Source organism: Salmo salar, chromosome 02 (genome assembly GCF_965601325.2).
Source record: "Salmo salar chromosome 02, fSalSal1, whole genome shotgun sequence".
NCBI lineage: Eukaryota > Metazoa > Chordata > Actinopteri > Salmoniformes > Salmonidae > Salmo > Salmo salar.
Genome location: NC_138292.1, coordinates 24,868,962 through 24,888,131, shown reverse-complemented (window position 1 = coordinate 24,888,131; position 19,170 = coordinate 24,868,962). Strand labels below are relative to the sequence as shown.

Here is a 19,170-nt window from a genome sequence, read left to right as displayed (position 1 = left end):
CAACGTTGACCAATACTTAATGAAAAGGTAGGCCTACGTTTTGCGAGGTGATTTGACAGGTTTGAGTCTCATTCACATAGACGTTGGCCTTGGACACAGAGGTAGGATCAGTTGAGTTGACCCTTCCCATATCTTAACCATCACCAGTGAGTGGTGAGGATGCACAACTTTCTGACATTTTACAGCTTGACCTGCTGTATTATTTGCTGTCCAGAGAACCTTTTAAATCTGATTAGCTTTCTCTTGACAAATCAAAAAGTCCATGAAACTGGGCGGTACATAAACCAGGGGTGCAGATTAACCCCTTTCATCGACAGGATGACACAGCAACCATGATTTCTCTGGTCTTTGCTCTGGTCAATTGAGCAGCGTAAAAATGATCATAGAGGAATGTGTTATGACACTAACATCACAAATGTGTTTATTTTACGTTATTAAGAACTTTTATTCCACTTTTATCATAGTGCTATGCTTTTTTTAATAATCTCAAAAGGTGAGGAAATATAGCTAAGAATGTGCCTGCTCTCGATTTCCAGTTGCCATGGAGGACGACAAGATCGTCGAAGGGTATGAGTGCAAGGCAAGCCCTACTCCCAGCACCATCAGGTGTCTCTGCAGTCTGGCTACCACTTCTGTGGTGGCTCCCTGATCTCCAGCACATGGTGGTGTCTGCTGATCACTGCTACAAGTCTAAGTATCATGTGAACTACTTCCAATATATTGTGTCTAGCGTATTTTGTTCTGTCAACATCTAGGAAAGTTAACCTATTTTATTTATTTCACCTTTATTTAACCAGGTAGGCTAGTTGAGAACAAATTCCCATTTACAACTGCGACCTGGCCAAGATAAAGCAAAGCAGTTCGAAACATACAACAACACAGAGTTACACATGGAAAAAACAAACATGCAGTCAATAATACAGTAGATAAAGTCTATATACAGTGTGTGCAAATGAGGTAGGACAAGGGAGGTAAAGGTAATAAATAGGCCATGGTGGCGAAGTAATTACAATATACCAATTAAACACTGGAATGGCAGATGTGCAGAAGATGAATGTGCAATTAGAGATACTGGGGTGCAAAGGAGCAAGATAAATAAATAAATACAGTATGGGGTTGAGGTAGTTGGATGGGCTATTTACAGATGGGCTATGTACAGGTGCAGTGATCTGTGAGCTGCTCTGACAGCTGGTGCTTAAAGATAGTGAGGGAGATATGAGTCTCCAGCTTCAGTGATGTTTGCAGTTCGTTCCAGTCATTGGCAGCAGAGAACTGGAAGGAAAGGCGGCCAAAGGAGGAATTGGCTTTGGGGGTGACCAATGAGATATACCTGCTGGAGTGTGTGCTACAGGTGAGTGCTGCTATGGTGACCAGTGAGCTGAGATAAGGGCGGGGCTTTACCTAGCAAACACTTGTAGATGACCTGGAACCAGTGGATTTGGCGACGAGTATGAAGCAAGGGCCAGTCAACGAGAGCGTACAAGTTGCAGTGGTGTGTAGTATATGGGGCTTTGGTGACAAAACGGATGGCACTGTGATAGAATGCATCCAATTTGTTGAGTAGAGTGTTGGAGGCTATTTTGTAGATGACATCGCCGAAGTCGAGGATCAGTAGGATGGTTAGTTTTACGAGGGTATGTTTGGCAGCATGACTGAAGGATGCTTTGTTGCGAAATAGGAAGCCAATTCTAGATTTCATTTTGGATTGGAGATGCTTAATGTGAGTCTGGAAGGAGAGTTTACAGTCTAGCCAGACACCTAGGTATTTTTAATTGTCCACATATTCTAAGTCAGAACCGTCCAGAGTAGTGATGGTAGTCAGGAAGGTGGATGCGGGCAGTGATCGGTTGAAGAGCATGCATTTAGTTTTACTTGCATTTAAGAGCAGTTGGAACTCACGGAAGGTGAGTTGTATGGCATTGAAGCTCATCTGGAGGTTTGTTAACACACTGTCCAAAGAAGGGCCAGAAGGATACAGAATGGCGTCGTCTGAGTAGAGGTGGATCAGAGAATCACCAACAGCAAGAGCGACATCATTGGATGTATACAGAGAAGAGAGTCGGCCCGAGAATTTAACCCTGTGGCACCCCCATAGAGACTGCCAGAGGTCCGGACAACAGGCCCTCCGATTTGACACACTGAACTCTATCAGAGAAGTAGTTGGTGAACCAGGCGAGGCAGTCATTTGAGAAACCAGGGCTGTTGAGTCTACCAATAAGAATGTGGTGATTGACAGAGTTGAAAGCCTTGGCCAGGTCGATGAATACGGCTGCACAGTAATGTCTCTTATCGATGGCGGTTATGATATCGATTAGGACCTAGAGCGTGGCTGAGGTGCACCCATGACCAGCTCTGAAACCAGATTGCATAGCGGAGAAGTTACGGTGGGATTCGAAATGGTCGGTAATCTGTTTGTTAACTTGGCTTTCGAAGACCTTAGAAAGGCAGGGTAGAATATATATAGGTCTGTAGCAGTTTGGGTCTAGAGTGTCTCATCCTTTGAAGAGGGGGATGATCACGGCAGCTTTCCAATCTTTGGGAATCTCAGACGATACATAAGAGAGGTTGAACAGGCTAGTAATAGGGGTTGCAACAATTTCGGCAGATCATTTTAGAAAGAGAGGGTCCAGATTGTCTAGCCCGGCTGATTTGTAGGGGTCCAGATTTTGCAGCTCTTTCAGAACATCAGATATCTGTATTTGGGTGAAGGAGAAATGGGGGAGGCTTGGGCGAGTTGCTGTGCGGCGTGCAGGGCAGTTGACCGGGGTGGAGGTAGCCAGGTGGAAAGCATGGCCAGCCATAGAAAAATGCTTATTGAAATTCTCAATTATAGTGGATTTATCGGTGGTGACAATGTTTCCTAGCCTCAGTGCAGTGGGCAGCTGGGAGGAGGTGCTCTTATTTTCCATGGACTTTACAGTGTCCCTGAACTTTTTTGAGTTTCTGTTTCCTAACTGCCTGTCTGTATTGGTTCCTAACTTCCCTGAAAAGTTGCATATCACGGGGACTATTGAATGCATCGCCACAGGATGTTTTTGTGCTGGTCAAGAGCAGTCAGGTCTGAGTGAACCAAGGGCTATATCTGTTCCTGGTTCTACATTTTTTGAATGGGGAATGCTTATTTAAGATGGTGAGGAAGGCACTTTAAACAAATAACCAGGCTATCCTCTACTGACGGGATGAGGTCAATATCCTTCCAGGATACCAGGGCCAGGTCGATTAGAAAGCTCACTGAAGTGTTTTAGGGAGCGTTTGACAGTGATGAGGGGTGGTCGTTTGACCGCAGACCCATTACGGATGCAGGCAATGAGGCAGTGATCGCTGAGATCTTGGTTGAAAACAGCAGAGGTGTATTTGGAGGGCAAGTTCATTAAGATGATATCTATGAGGGTGCCCGTGTTTACGGATTTGGGGTTGTACCTGGTAGGTTCATTGATAATTTGTGTGAGATTGAGGGCATCAAGCTTAGATTGTAGGATGGCTGGGGTGTTAAGCATGTCAAGGTTTAGGTCACCTAGCAGCACGAGCTCTGAAGATAGATGGGGGGCAATCAATTCACATATGGTGTCCAGGGCAAAGCTGGGGGCAGAGGGTGGTCTATAGCAAGCAGCAACGGTGAGAGACTTGCTTCTGGAAAGGTGGATTGGGGGCAATCAATTCACATATGGTGTCCAGGGCACAGCTGGGGGCAGAGGGTGGTCTAGAGCAAGCAGCAACGGTGAGAGACTTGTTTCTGGAAAGGTGGATTTTAAAAGTAGAAGCTCGAATTGTTTGGGTACAGACCTGGATAGTAAGACAGAACTCTGCAGGCTATCTCTGCAGTAGATTGCAACTCCGCCCCCTTTGGCAGTTCTATCTTGTCGGAAAATGTTATAGTTAGGGATGGACATTTCAGGGTTTTTGGTGGTCTTCCTAAGCCAGGATTCAGACACGGCTAGGACATCCGGGTTGGCAGAGTGTGCTAAAGCAGTGAATAAAACAAACTTAGGGAGGAGGCTTCTAATGTTAACATACATCACCAGAGGAACAGAGGAGGAGTAGGCTAAGGGTACGGCTAAAGGCTATAAGAACTGGTCGTCTTGTAAGTTCGGAACACAGTGTAAAAGAAGCAGGTTTCTGGGTGCGATAGAATAGATTCAAGGCATAATGTACAGACAAAGGTATGGTAGGATGTGAATACATTGGAGGTAAACTTAGGCATTTTGCGATGAAAGATAAAGATATTGTCTCTAGAAACATTTAAACCATTTGATGTCACCGCATTTGTGGGTAGTGGAACTAAAGGGTTGGCTAAGGCATATTGAGCAGGGCTAGAGGCTCTACAGTGAAATAAGACAATAATCACTAACCAGAACAGCAATGGACAAGGCATATTGACATTAGGGAGAGGCTTGCGTAGCCGAGTGATCATAGGAGTCCAGTGAGTAGTTAGGCTGGCTGCTATATTTCCATCAGACCTGTTGTGAGTTTTCTTATCCGACTGGTACTTTACTTGCAAAATAATGTTTGGATGGAAACATGGTTAGTGACAATCTAACCTTGGTTAAACTAAAGGACATAGTTAAATACAAACTCTAAAACTAAGTTAATTAATTGGACCTCTCTCTCTCGCATTTATTTATTTTATTTAATCTTTATTTAACTATGCAAGTCAGTTAAGGACAAATTCTTATTTTACAATGACCGGCCTACTCCAGCAAACCCTCCCCTAACCCGAACAACGCTGGGTCAATTGTTGGTTGTGATACAGCCCGGGATCGAACCAGGATCTGTAGTGACGGCTCTAGCACTGAGATGCAGTGCCTTAGACTGCTGCACCACTCAGGAGTGTTCCTAGAATCTTCTGATCTTCTCATGTGCAGGTCTGTCTGGGCGAGCACAACATCCAGGTGACTGAGGGTAACGAGCAGTTCATCTCTTCATCCCGCGTGATCCGTCACCCCAACTACAGCTCCTACTACATCGACAATCAAATCAAATTTAATCAAATGTATTTATATATCCCTTCTTACATCAGCTGATATCTCAAAGTGCTGTACAGAAACCCAGCCTAAAACCCCAAACAGCAAGCAATGCAGGTGTAGAAGCACGGTGGCTAGGAAAAACTCCCTAGAAAAGCCAAAACCTAGGAAGAAACCTAGAGAGGAACCAGGCTATGAGGGGTGGCCAGTCCTCTTCTGGCTGTGTCGGGTGGAGATTATAACAGAACATGGCCAAGATTTTCAAATGTTCTTAAATGACCAGCATGGTCAAATAATAATAATCACAGTTGTCGAGGGTGCAACAAGTCAGCACCTCAAGAGTAAATGTCAGTTGGCATTTCATAGCTGATCAATGAGAGTATCTCTACCGCTCCTGCTGTTTCTAGATAGTTGAAAACAGCAGGTCTAGGACAGGTAGCACGTCCGGTGAACAGGTCAGGGTTCCATAGCCGCAGGCAGAACAGTTGAAACTGGAGCAGCAGCACAGCCAGGTGGACTGGGGACAGCAAGGAGTCATCATGTCAGGTAGTCCTGAGGCATGGTCCTAGGGCTCAGGTCCTCCGAGAGAGAGAAAGAAAGAAAGAGAGAAAGAAAGAGAGAATTAGAGAGAGCATACTTAAATTCACACAGGACACCGGATAAGACAGGAGAAATACTCCAATGACATCATGCTGATCAAGCTGAGCAAACCCATCACCCTCAACACCTACGTGCAGCCTGTTGCTCTGCCCACCAGCTGGCACCATGTGTGCCCCCCCGTGTGTGCAGTAAAGGTGGTCTAGAGTTGTTTTCCCTCTGGTTGCACATTTAACATGCTGATAGAAATTAGGTAAAACTGACTTAAGTTTCCCTGCATTAAAGTCCCCGGACACTAGGAGCACCGCATCTGGATGAGCGTGTTTCTGTTTGCTTATGGCAGTATACAGCTGACTGAGTGCGGTTTTAGTGCCAGCATCAGTCTGTGGTAGTATGTAGACAGCTATGAAAAATACAGATGAAAACTCTCTAGGTAGATAGTATGGTCTACAGCTTACCATGAGATACTCTACCTCAGGCGAGCAAAACCTCTAGACTTCCTTAGATATCGTGCACCAAGACACGGGCCCCCACCCCGTGTCTTACCAGAGGCTGCTATTCTATCCTGTCGATAGAGTTTATAACCCGCCAGCTGTATGTTATCAATCTAGAATCGGCTTCCTATTTCGCAACAAAGCCTCCTTCCCTCATGCCGCCAAACATACCCTCGTAAAACTGACTATCCTACCGATCCTTGACTTTGGCGATGTCATTTACAAAATAGCCCCCAACACTCTACTCAGCAAACTGGATGTAGTCTATCACAGTGCCATCCGTTTTATCACCAAAGCCCCATATACCTCCCACCACCGCGACCTCTATGCTCTCGCTGGCTGGCCCTCACTACATATCCGTCGCCAAACCCACTGGCTCCAGGTCATCTATACGTCTATGCTAGGTAAAGCCCCGCCTTATCTCAGCTCATTGGTCACCATAGCAACACCCACCCGTAGCACGCACTCCAGCAGGTATATTGCACTAGTCATCCCCAAAGCCAACACTTCCTTTGGCCGCCTCTCCTTCCAGTTCTCTGCTGCCAATGACTGGAACGAATTGCAAAAATCTCTGAAGCTGGAGTCTTATATCTCCCTCTCTAACTTTAAGCATCAGCTGTCTGATCAGCTTACCGATCACTGTACCTGTACACAACCAATCTGTAAATAGCACACCCGACTACCTCATCCCCATATTATTACTTACCCTCTTGCTCTTTTGCACCCCGGTATCTCTACTTGCACATCATCATCTGCACATATATCACTCCAGTATTAATGCTACATTGTTATTATTTTCGCCTCTATGGCCAATTTATTTCCTACCTCCCTACTCTTCTACATTTCACACACTGTACATAGATCTTTCAAAAAAAAAAATCTTTTGTGTTATTGACTGTACGTTTGTTTATGTGTAACTCTGTGTTGTTGTTTTTGTAGCACTGCATGCTTTATCTTGGCCAGGTCGCAGTTGTAAATGACTGGCCTACCTGGTTAATTAAAGGTGAAATAAAAATAAATGTATGTCGTTGTTCAGCCACGACTCTGTGTAACATAAGATAGTACAGTTTTTAAATGTCCCGTTGGTAGGATATACATGCTTTCAGTTCATCCCATTTATTTTCCAGTGATTGAACGTTGGCTAACAGTACGGATGGTAAAGGCAGATTAGCCACTGGTCGCATGATCCTCATAAGACACCCCGATATCTTTCCGTGAAATCGCAGTTTCTTTCTCCATCGAATGACGGGGATGAGGGCCTGTTCGTGTGTTTGGAGTATATCCTTCCGTCCGACTCATTAAAGAAAAATGATTTGTCCAATCGAGGTGAATAATCGCTGTTCTGATGTCCAGAAGCTCTTTTCGGTCATAAGAGACGGTAGCAGCAACATTATGTACAAAACAAGTTACAAACAATGCAAAAAAAACAAACAAAATAGGACATTAAGAGCCAATAAAACGGCAGCCATCCTCTCCGGCGCCATCTAGTCTAGTCTAATCTATTACCTCCTGTCACGTTCCTCGTATTCTCCCTCATCGGAAGATATGTCGAAATCACTCGATGACCAATACGCAGCAGGTTGACTGTTCCACATCATCTTTATTTTAGATGGAAACGACAAAACAAAATAAACACTCAGAGGAGAAAGGTGACAGTTTCACAGGTGAAACGAAACACAGTGCAAAATTACAATTACCCACAAAAATCAAACACAAACACACCCCACTATATGGGACTCTCAATCAAAGGCAGATAGACAACACCTGCCTTCAACTGAGAGTCCCAACCCCAATTAACCAAACAAACATACACTCACTAAACTCCACATAGAAATACCTAACCTAGAACCTACCCCAACACTCACAACCCCACTATACCATAACCAAACATAACTGCCACGTCCTGACCAAATATAATACAAAAAAACCTAAGTATATGGTCAGGACGTGACATTACCCCCCCCTAAAGGTGCATACACTGAATGCACAAAACCAACAGAAAAAAATAAAAAAAAAATAAAAAAAACAACACACAATTAACCTCCTAACTAAAGGGAGGGAAGGGAGGGTGGCTGCCGTCAACGACGGCACAGTGCTACACCCCCCCTCCCCAACCCACCTCTATTGGAGGTGGCTCCGGTTCTGGCCTACTGTCCAACAGACCGTAGACAGACCTGTTGGGCTTAGGACAGTAGGCAGACTTCTTTGGTTCTGGTTCGTGGGCCGACTCCGTCGGTCCCAGGCTGTAAGCAGACTCCTTCGGTTCTGGGTTGTAGGCAGAATCATCACAGTCATAGTTAATCAACTTTATTTTAGAATTGTGACCAGACTCACCCGGTTCTGGGTCACAGGCAGCTCCCCTCAGTCCCGGGTCGCAAGAGGTTGTCGGATACTCTGGTCCGCACCCCGGTGTCGGATCCTCTGGGCCGCACCCCGGTGTCGGATCCTCCGACGGCCCTGACCCAGGATTCACCAGGCTGGGGAGACATGATGGATGCCTGGCCCTGGGCACAGGCACAGGACTCACCAGGCTGGGGAGACCCACTGAAGGCCTGGTCCTGGGAGGTGGCACAGGATGAACCAGGATGGGGAGACCCACTGGAGGCCTGGTCCGAGGAGGTGGCACAGGACGGACCAGGATGGGGAGACCCACTGGAGGCCTGGTCCTGGGAGGTGGCACAGGATGAACCAGGATGGGGAGACCCACTGAAGGCCTGGTCCTGGGAGGTGGCACAGGACTCACCAGGCTGGGGAGACCCACTGAAGGCCTGGTCCTGGGAGGTGGCACAGGATGAACCAGGATGGGGAGACCCACTGGAGGCCTGGTCCGAGGAGGTGGCACAGGACGGACCAGGATGGGGAGACCCACTGGAGGCCTGGTCCTGGGAGGTGGCACAGGATGAACCAGGATGGGGAGACCCACTGAAGGCCTGGTCCTGGGAGGTGGCACAGGATGAACCAGGATGGGGAGACCCACTGGAGGCCTGGTCCGAGGAGGAGGCACAGGATAAACCGGGCTGTGGGGGAGCACTGGAGTTCTGGTACGGACACTCTTTACCCACACTCCAGGCTGAATGCCCACTTTGGCCCGGCACGGGCGGAGAGCAGGCATTGGGCGAACTGGACCCTCCCAGCGCTCTGGAGACACAGTGCGCAACGCCGGCGCAGGATAACCTGGACCGAGGAGGCGCACTGGAGACCAGACGCGCTGAGCTGGCACCATCCGCCCTGGCTCGATGCCTGCACTCGCATGGCACTTGCGGGGGGGCTGGTATGTAGCGCACCGGGCTTTGAACGTGCACTGGGGACACCGTGCGCTCCACAGCATAACACGGTGTCTTACCAGTACCACGCTGCTTCCGGTAAGCACGGGGAGTTGGCTTAGGTCTACCACCTGACTCCGCCAATCTCCCCGTGTGCCCCCCCAAAAAAAAATTGTGGGGCTGCCTCCCGTGTCCGTTGCGCTCCCTCTCCTCATACCAGCGCCTCTCAGCTCTCGCCGCCTCGATCTCCCACTGTGGGCGGCGATAATCCCCAGCTTGAGTCCATGGTCCTTTCCCGTCCAGGATTTCCTCCCAAGTCCATGACTCCAGATAGCCTTTCTCCTGGTGCCTCTCCTTGTGCTGCTCCTTCCTCTGCTGCTTGGTCCGTTGTCGGTGGGTAATTCTGTCGCGTTCCTCGTATTCTCCCTCATCGGAAGATATGTCGAAATCACTCGATGACCAATACGCACCAAATATAATACAAAAAAACCTAAGTATATGGTCAGGACGTGACACCTCCCTTTAAGTGTATCCACTAATGTCTCTCTTCTCCTTCTCTCCCTCCAGGTGTGCATCTTCAACGACTGGCTGACCAGTTTTAAAAAACAAACCAACAAAGAACAGGACAGGTTCCTATATTACAGATTCCTCTTCTACAGGTATGCATGCCGTGTTGACTTCATGCTGCTGCTGTGGCTACATGCCAAACCTTTCAGAATTCCTGTCGGGCAGCAAGGTACATCTTACAGAGGGTCGCCAAGTCCCAAGTTCATTAGTAAACATCTAACAAAAACCCATTTAATCATTGGTAGAATTGGGCCACAGCCGGGCAAGGATATCCAAAAACGACAGTATTCTAAACTCATTCTAATATTTGCTATTAACTCATTGGTGAGACTGTTATGACCTTTGCCTTATGTTCAACACCTGACTCAACCCCATCCCTAACTCCAACTCTAACCCCAGCCTTAACTACATGTCTCTCCTGCCCCCAAAAATGTATGGAAAGCCTAACTGATAAGGAATCGCATAATCTTACAGTATCGTCCTATGGCTGATTGGTCAGTCAAGAGCCAATGATGTTGCCCTGGAACTGAGGCAGCACTTCTGAATTTATATATAATGCAGAGGTGCAGGTAAACCTCACTCATTGACAGGATCATACAGCAACCATGATTTTTCTGGTCTTCGTTCTGCTCATTGGAGCCGCTTGTGAGTATAGGCTATGTCGTGGAAATTCAGTACTGAGAGAGACTTGGTCATTTCTTCAAACAATCATATTGTTTTAATATTGATTAATTATTGCAATAACGAAGCCGTCAATCCAACAGTCTTGACCGTCTTGACAGAGAATACCGGGTCTTTATATACCAAACCTAAAACTGCTCTTCAACCATGCAGATTGGGCACCATAACCCACCCTGGCTTCATCCTGTCGTTTATCTGCACAGGGGGGGGGGGGGGGGGGGGGGGGGGTATTCTACTCCTTCAGGTTAAGTTTCCCAGATGCAAGGATGAGAACAAACACTGAGATGTTTGTTTTATTCCTTCAATCTATCTCTATCTCATCTATAGAATGCAGGCCCAGTTAGACCGGAGACATATGTCTCACATGCACAACTATGATAGACTGGAATGTGGCAGTTTTTTTTTTTATCACTGAGACATCAATCAATTTTTAGCTTCAAGCTATCTCTAGTAATGCCCATGTCCTCGACACCCAGACTAGCTGCAGGAAGCTAGAGTGGACACCATAAAACTCAGCCTTAGCAGGCCAGTCTTACTCTTAGTTAAATATATAATAGTTTACTATTAATATCAAACAAACCAGGTATGTAATTTTTCTATCACAGCTATTTGAGATGGTAACACTATTCAGTGTCAAATAACTCCGTTTTCAGTGATTCATTTGAATGCATACTGCCATACAATTCAGTATGCTATCAGTATTAGAATATTTTACTTAGAAGGATCACTTTTTAGTAGCTCATGGGACAAGTTTGTCACACCTTTCCTGTTGCTTGTCAAAAATATCTACAGTCCTTTAGAGATGTCAAACAAATATCATGATCTTAGTTTTACATTATAATGTCACGATCATGATTTTCATAATCTCGAAAGGTGAGGCAATGTGTCAATGCTAACTGTGAGAGTTCTCTCTGTTTCCAGTTGCCACGGAGGAGGACCAGATTGTGGAAGGGAATGAGTGCAAGGCCTACTCCCAGCCCCACCTTGGTGTCTCTGAACTCTGGGTACCACCTCTGTGGTGGTTCCTTGGTCAATGAGAACTGGGTTGTGTCTGCTGCTTACTGCTACATGTCATGAGTAAACTACATACCTGTACATGAAGTATCCTATGTGCTTATAGATAAGACTTCCATGTAATGAATACATTCAATATGTGTACTGGTACATCAAGCTGCCTCGCGCTACAGAAACAGGAGATAGGCTCCTGTTCCTATTAGCCGTTCCGGCTCGCACACGCCAAGGCTTGTACAAGGTTATTTACTTACTTTACATGTCTGTCATGGCTTAACAACATCCTATCATCCAGATTATATCATGCAGTTCACGTCACCTGCACCCCAAGGCTCAGCACAGAACACCATCAAGTGACGAAAGACTTTCCTTTCCCTCTTTCTCTTTCACCCTAAGCCACGTGGAGGTGCATCTGGGCAAGAACAACATTGCCAGGACTGAGGGTAAAGAGTAGTTCATCTCTTCTTCCCGCATCATCCCCCACCCCAACTACAGCTCCTACAACATCAACAATGACATCATGCTGATCAAGCTGAGCAAACCCGCCACCCTCAACACCTACGTGCAGCCTGTTGCTCTGCCCACCAGCTGTGCCCCTGCTGGCACCATGTGTACCGTCTCTAGACGTGGCAACACCATGAGCTCTAGTGAGTACAGCAATAAAGGCACCATGTTAATGTATTTTGGGGTTACGTTATAAAATATACTTGGTCTGGTAACCATTGCCAGTGTTAAAATGTAAATGATCCATAAATTACATGTTCTGCCTTTCATTCACCCTTCTTTCTAACCATTCTTTTATTTTTCATCCAGCCTTACAGCTGCCGATAGCAACAAGCTACAGTGCCTGAAATCTCTCATTGTCTCTCTCTCTCTCAAGGTGACTCCAGTGGCCCCGTGGTGTGCAACGGTGAGTTGCAGGGTGTTGTGTCCTGAGGTTATGGCTGTGCCGAGCCCGGTAACTCCGGTGTCTATGCCAAGGTAAGAATATAGGCTTCCCTATATAGGCTTCCCGTCCCTGTCACAACTACATGTTTCTAACTTCAATAATACCAACTTTATCTCAGGTCTACAGTGACTTGGCCCTGTGTCCACTGATGTCTCCCTTCTCCTTCTCTTCCTTCAGGTGTGCATCTTCAATGACTGGCTGACAAGCACCATGGCCACCTACTAAATCTGATCCTAGCTTCGGTCCTCCAGCATGGTCCTACAACTCTACAGCATCCTGTGCAGTTCAACATCCACATTTTTTCCCATGACAAATAAAGCATTTAACACTAAATACTTTTTTTCTGTTGTGTTTGTACTCTCACTCTCCTTAGAAGTCTTTGTAAAGGTATTTCTATCTTCTCGTGTCAAGTAGTATTACTAGTAAACACCAGAGAAATTAGTAAAAACCAGCAAATTGTACCCTACCATAACACTTTGTTTTGTATCAATACAAGATACCACAAGGAACATTATTGATTACATTGATTTGTTTCTATAGTTGTGTATTGATGCGTTGCTGCATATTAATGAATAAGAGGTGCTTGGCTATAAATATCTATTATAAGGTTGTAATTCACTTCAGGAAATATGAAAGCCATACACTAGGGGAGAGTGGGGTAAGTTGAGCCACCCATGTTTCTAGGAAACCATACACAACGTTAATCATTTGACCAAATATTTAGAAAGAGGCCTTAATTTCATTGAGTCTGTGAAGTAAGAAACCACATGGAAAAAGTGGTAAGCAAGTTAGGTCCAAAAAACGGATTTTCACCAAGTCAAATGTATTTATTATATTAGAGGTTTCATGACGCTTGCAATGCATTATAGCTGGGATATGAGGTAACAACAGGGCCTGTCCTATGTTAAAAGTATAAAAAAAAATAACAAAGTGTTTGTTAGGTGTTAAGCCTTTGTTAAAAGATGCTTAAAATGCTTAAAATTGATTGTGTTGAATTCTGTTTTTAAAACGGCACTGGTAATATTTCATTCAGTCCAGAAATGTGTAGCCATCTTGACTTACCCTGTCCTGCGGCTAAACTTACCCCATACCTGGGGTAAGTTGTGCCAAGGAACCACTTTTGAATGATTATAACATCCTGAAATATATGTAGATATCTTTGTTAGAAAGAATACAATATTTCCCTTGATGGAGTGATGCTGAATGAAAAAAATGGCTCAACTTACCCCCCTCTCCTCTACTGTGAGAAACTGCTGATTAAGAGTGACTGAGATATTGATGCATTTTCAGAATGGTCCCAGACCCGTAGCCACAAGGGACCCAGAAGCAAAGCCAGTATGGTGGCCCGAAGGGCTATGCTATCTGGACAATTCTGTCTAGAATACTATTTTGGCTATGCATTTGGGATCATTCGGAGTACAATAATAAATAAATAAATGATATCTATCTATCTATCTATATATATATATCTATATATATATATATATACAGTACCAGTCAAAAGTTTGGACACACCTACTCATTCCAAAGTTTTTCTTCATTTTTACTATTTTCTACATTGTAGAATAATAGTGAAGACATCAAAACTATGAAATAACACATATGGAATCATGTAGTAAGCAAAAAAATATAAATATTTTATATTTGAGATTCTTCAAAGTAGCCACCCTTTGCCTTGATGACAGCTTTGCATGCTCTTGGCATTATCTCAACCAGCTTCATTAAGTAGTCACCTGGAATGCATTTGAATTAACAGGTGTCCCTTGTTAAAAGTTAATTTGTGGAATTTCTTTCCTTCTTAATGTATTTCAGTCAAACAGTTGTGTTGTGACAAGGTAGGGGTGGTATACAGAAGATAGAAGACCCAGAGTTACCTTTTCTGCAGAGGATAAGTTCATTATAAGTTACCAGCCTCAGAAATTGCAGCCCAAATAAATGCTTCACAGAGTTCAGGTAACAAACACATCTCAACATCAACTGTTCAGAGGAGACTGGATGAATCAGGCCTTCATGGTCGAATTGCTGCAAAGAAACCACTACTAAAGGACACCAATTAGAAGAAGAGACTTGGTTGGGACAAGAAACACGAGCAATGGACATTAGACCAGTGGAAATCTGTCCTTTGGTCTGATAAGTCAAAATGTGAGTTTTTGGTTCCAACTGTGTGTCTTTGTGAGACACAGAGTAGGTGAACGGATGATCTCCGCATTTATGGCTCCAACCGTGAAGCATGGAGGAGGAGGTGTGATGGTGTGGGGGTGCTTTGCTGGTGACACTGTCAGTGATTTATTTAGAATTCAAGGCACACTTAACCAGCATGGCTACTACAGCATTCTGCAGCAATACGCCATCCCATCTGGTTTGCCCTTAGTGGGACTATCATTTCTTTTTCAACAGGACAATGACCCAAAACACACTTCCTGGCTGTGTAAGGGCTAATCAACAAAGAAGGGAAGTTATGCAGTGCTGCATCAGATGACCTGGCCTCCACAATCACCCGACCTCAACTCAATTGAGATGGTTTGGGATGAGTTGGAACGCAGAGTGAAGGAAAAGCAGCCAACAAGTGCTCAGCATATGTAGGAACTCCTTCAAGACTGTTGGAAAAGCATTCCAGGTGAAGCTGGTTGAGAGAATGCCAAGAGTGTGAAAAGCTGCCATCAAGGCAAAGGGTGGCTACTTTGAAGAATCTAAAATATATTTTGATTTGGTTTGTTTTAAATAATGTGGGTTACTACATGATTCCACATTTGTTTTTTCATAGTTTTGATGTCTTCACTATTATTCTACAATGTAGAAAATAATAAAAAATAAAGAAAATGATGAGTAGGTGTGTCCAAACTTTTGACTGGTACTGCATATCTATGCTATTTGTCGTCATATATCGTAGAGAAATATGTAATTTAAATATTTACACTTATTTCCGATTACATTTCCAAATCAGAAATTAACCTTTTTTTTTTTTACATTTTGAAATCTCTATGCACATAGAACGGGCTGATATCTCATTTAAAAAATATATATATTAATTAATCAATTCATTAATAATGACAACTAGAAACAAATAGAATACATTTGATGCGGAACCATCCTAAAGTGGAACTATTTTTCACGGAACCCCATTCACCCACACAGACTGCGATTACTGATGCACCGGCAATGTCAAAATTGTCAAACGAAATTTGTCACGTTATGCGACCTCGGGGATGTATTAATGAGCACATGAACCTAATTTACACGAGAATAACGGAATATAATTTTCGTTAGAAACATTGGTTTACATTTTTAAAGGCCGGTTTGATTACTTTTTTTCTTTCTAGCCTCTTGTAGGTGTCTGAACTCGACAAGATGCGCCTCACCATTCAGATGTTGATATCCCATGGCCGGGTGGCCCGTAAAATGGGTCTCGGTCCAGAGTCCCGAATAAACATGCTTCGGAACATTCTTACCGGCCTCGTTCGACACGAGAGGATAGAGACCACCCGAGGCAGAGCAGACGAAGTTCGATTCTATGCTGAAAAGGTGAGGACATGGATGGTAACGTTACCCTTTTATGCAGCTCAACACAGCAGCTTCAACAATAGTAATTCAAAGGCTGGCAGATGGCGATATTGAGTCGTTTCATCTTACCGTCCAAAAGGAATGTATGCAGCCCGCTATACACGTGTATACCCCTTCAGCCAATCAGACCAGGGGTGGAACCTTTTTTGACTGCTCCAACCTGATTGGCTAAACGCGATTGGCAACATTCAGAACATGGCAGAAAATGGTGTTTCATAAGGAAAGTATTATTTTTTTTACCTTCACCTTCTCGCCATTAAATTGAGTTAAGGAGGAAATCGACTCCTTTGCAACCTGAATGGAGAATATTTTATGTGCAACCCGGTCCATGGGGGATATGAGTGTATAGCTGGCTACATAGATTTCCTTTGGATGGTAAGATGAAGAGACTCTTGTCATCTGCCGGAGTTTGGGCTACTCCACCAGTTCACTAAACTCAACTCCCATGGTGAAGGAAGTTTCTGATGAACTCCACCAGTTGAGTTTAGCGGAGTCCTGGCTTGGAAGAAATTCAGCTCTGACTACATTGATTCGCTCAAGGTCAATAGTAAATTATGAAACGCTTATCTTGTACCTATCTAGTTATGTGCCTTTTTTTGCTGAAATCCATACATTGTAATCAAACAAATACAACCATGGAGTATTCAGTCAGCTACTTCTTCAACCATCCCTGTTTAGTAGACTACTGTAGTTTTTGACAGCTTGTCACGTTGTTGACCAATGTGTGATGTTGTTTTGCAGTTGATTGACTATGCCAAGAAGGGAGACACTGATGAGAAAGCGATGAAAATGGCAAACTTCTGGCTCACAGTAAATGTTCTTTCTTTATGATCTTTGTTAGTATTTTACTGTTCTCAGACCCAGACTGTCCCAATGTCCCCAGCTTTGTTGTACTATTATCTACCAGATTAGTATGAGTGTGTTCCTAGTTCTTTCAGTCAGTCATCATCCTGTCGCTCTCTCCTCTGTGGTTTAAGGAAAAGGATCTGATCCCAAAGCTCTTCAAGGTCCTGGCTCCCAGGTTTGAGACCCAGCCCAAAGCCTACACCCGGATGGCCCGCATTCCCAACAGGGAGAACCTGGACAAGGCTGCTATGGCTGTGCTGGAGTATAAAGGCAACCCGTTCCCACCTCTCCAGACCGCCAAACGAGACAATGAACTCACACTAATCAACCAGCTCCTGAAAGGCTACAGAGAGGAGCGGGCACAGCAGGCAGCAGCCAAGGTTGAGGCATGATGCAACCAGCCACACACTGACATTACATGTGTTAGATCAGGGGTGTGTTCGGTGAAACATTTAGAATGTCATGTCTGTTCTACAGTATATGAAGATTCTGGAACGTTGCTCCCTCCTGAATAAGCCACTGTATTTCCCAAGAAGGGGACCCACTGGTGGGTTGTACTCTAAACTTTTATAGTCCACAGATTCTGACTAGGTCCTGGTTTGGAAACATTGTGTTACTTTGTGTGTAATAAGAAAAACACCCAAACAATTTTGGTGGATCACACTGTTTTAGATGACTGGCACAGTATTTGACTTTCTGTGGACCCCACTGAACATGAAAGAGGATGTTGTGTCAAAATAAATGTGATTGTTTGACAATGTTAAGTGTTCTGTTATTTTGACTCTTAGTCAAATGAAAAGTTATGTTCATGGCACTGTGAATTTAACAGATGTGCTTAAATATGCTGTTATTATTCCCTCTACTGGTTCAGAAACATGTCCCCCAAACTTTTCATTATTTTCATGGTTTGATGTCCTGTTTTTAATCCCTCTACTGATTCAGAATTAACAGACAGTGGCAAATAGAGGCAGGATATTTTATGAAAGCAACCACCTTCAACCAGGCAAAATCACACACTCATCATGAGCTTCCACATTCGTTCTATTTGTTTAGATTCAAACTGTTTTGTTATTAAGAGCTGCTGTAGAGTTTGGTTTTTACATACTGGTAACTACTTGCCTAAATTGCCCCAAACCTATTGCAATTACATTCAATTGGACCAGCTCTCCATTCTCCTTTGCCACTTGCCTGTAAGCGCTCCAATTGTGAGGTTGGTTCCAGAGAAGTAATTGTTCTGTACCAAGATGGAGTAGATGTTTTGGACGAATGCCCTTGCCCTTCTACATCACATAAAAATAACTCATACACATACACACTGTGGCCAAGGTATGAAAGAAACAGACACGGTTTCTAATAAAACCAACCATTTTAATTTGGCAAAAAGTGTATGTACAGCGTATTCAGAATATCCTAATTTGACACCATTAAAATGCATTCATTTCGAACAGTGCTTCAGTAATGTGCTCTTAACCAGACCTCTAAATGCCCAGGAAGCTGTGCTGTTGTCTGTCATGCATATAAAACCCTCTCACTCCTCTCCCTTTGCTCTTCCACTTGTGTATAATAGACAAATACCATAGATAAATTGATCATGCAGCTTGTTGTACAGGATGAATGGAACCTGTCTGTCAATACCAATCTATTCAGTCAAGTAATGGCATCCGTAACCATGGACAACAGTGGACTGTAACGGCAATAGACATACAGTTGAAGTCGGGAGTTTACATACACCTTAGCCAAATACATTTAAACTCAGTTTTTCACAATTCCTGACATTTAATCCTAGTAAATATTCCCTGTCTTGGGTCAGTTTATTTTAAGAATGTGAAATGTCAGAATAATAGTAGAGAGAATTATTTATTTCAGCTTTTATTTCTTTCATCACATTCCCAGTGGGTCAGAAGTGTACATGCACTCAATTAGTATTTGGTAGCATTGCCTTTAAATTGTTTAACTTGGGTCAAATGTTTTGGGTAGCGTTCCACAAGCTTCCCACAATAAATTGGGTGAATTTTGGCCCATTCCTCATGAAAGAGCTGGTGTAACTGAGTCAGGTTTGTAGGCCTCCTTGCTCACACATTCTTTTTCACTTCTGCCCACAATTTTTCTACAACATTGAGGTCAAGGCTTTGTGATGGCCACTCCAATACCTGTACTTTGTTGCCATTTTGCCACAACTTTGGAAGTATGCTTGGGGTCATTGTCCATTTGGAAGACCCATTTGCGACCAAGCTCTAACT

The 19,170-nt window shown here is 44.2% G+C and overlaps 1 protein-coding gene and 1 pseudogene across 2 annotated transcripts; both read left to right on the top strand.

Annotated features, from left to right (window-relative positions):
* Positions 1–541: 541 nt before the first annotated feature.
* Positions 542–12,886, top strand: LOC106577421 (trypsin-2-like; annotated as a pseudogene).
* A 2,775-nt stretch (positions 12,887–15,661) lies between these two features.
* mrpl17 (ribosomal protein L17 mitochondrial-like protein) lies at positions 15,662–17,690 on the top strand. Of its 2 annotated transcripts, NM_001279117.1 has the most exons (3): positions 15,718–16,045; positions 16,826–16,894; positions 17,062–17,690. In NM_001279117.1, the coding sequence occupies exons 1-3, from the start codon at positions 15,872–15,874 to the stop codon at positions 17,320–17,322; spliced, it is 504 nt and encodes a 167-aa protein (NP_001266046.1). In that variant the 5' UTR covers positions 15,718–15,871; the 3' UTR covers positions 17,323–17,690. The 2 variants fall into 2 exon arrangements, with proteins under 2 accessions (XP_014010769.1, NP_001266046.1); XM_014155294.2 differs by lacking the exon at positions 16,826–16,894 and having other exon boundaries at positions 15,662–16,045.
* The last annotated feature ends 1,480 nt before the right edge of the window (positions 17,691–19,170 follow it).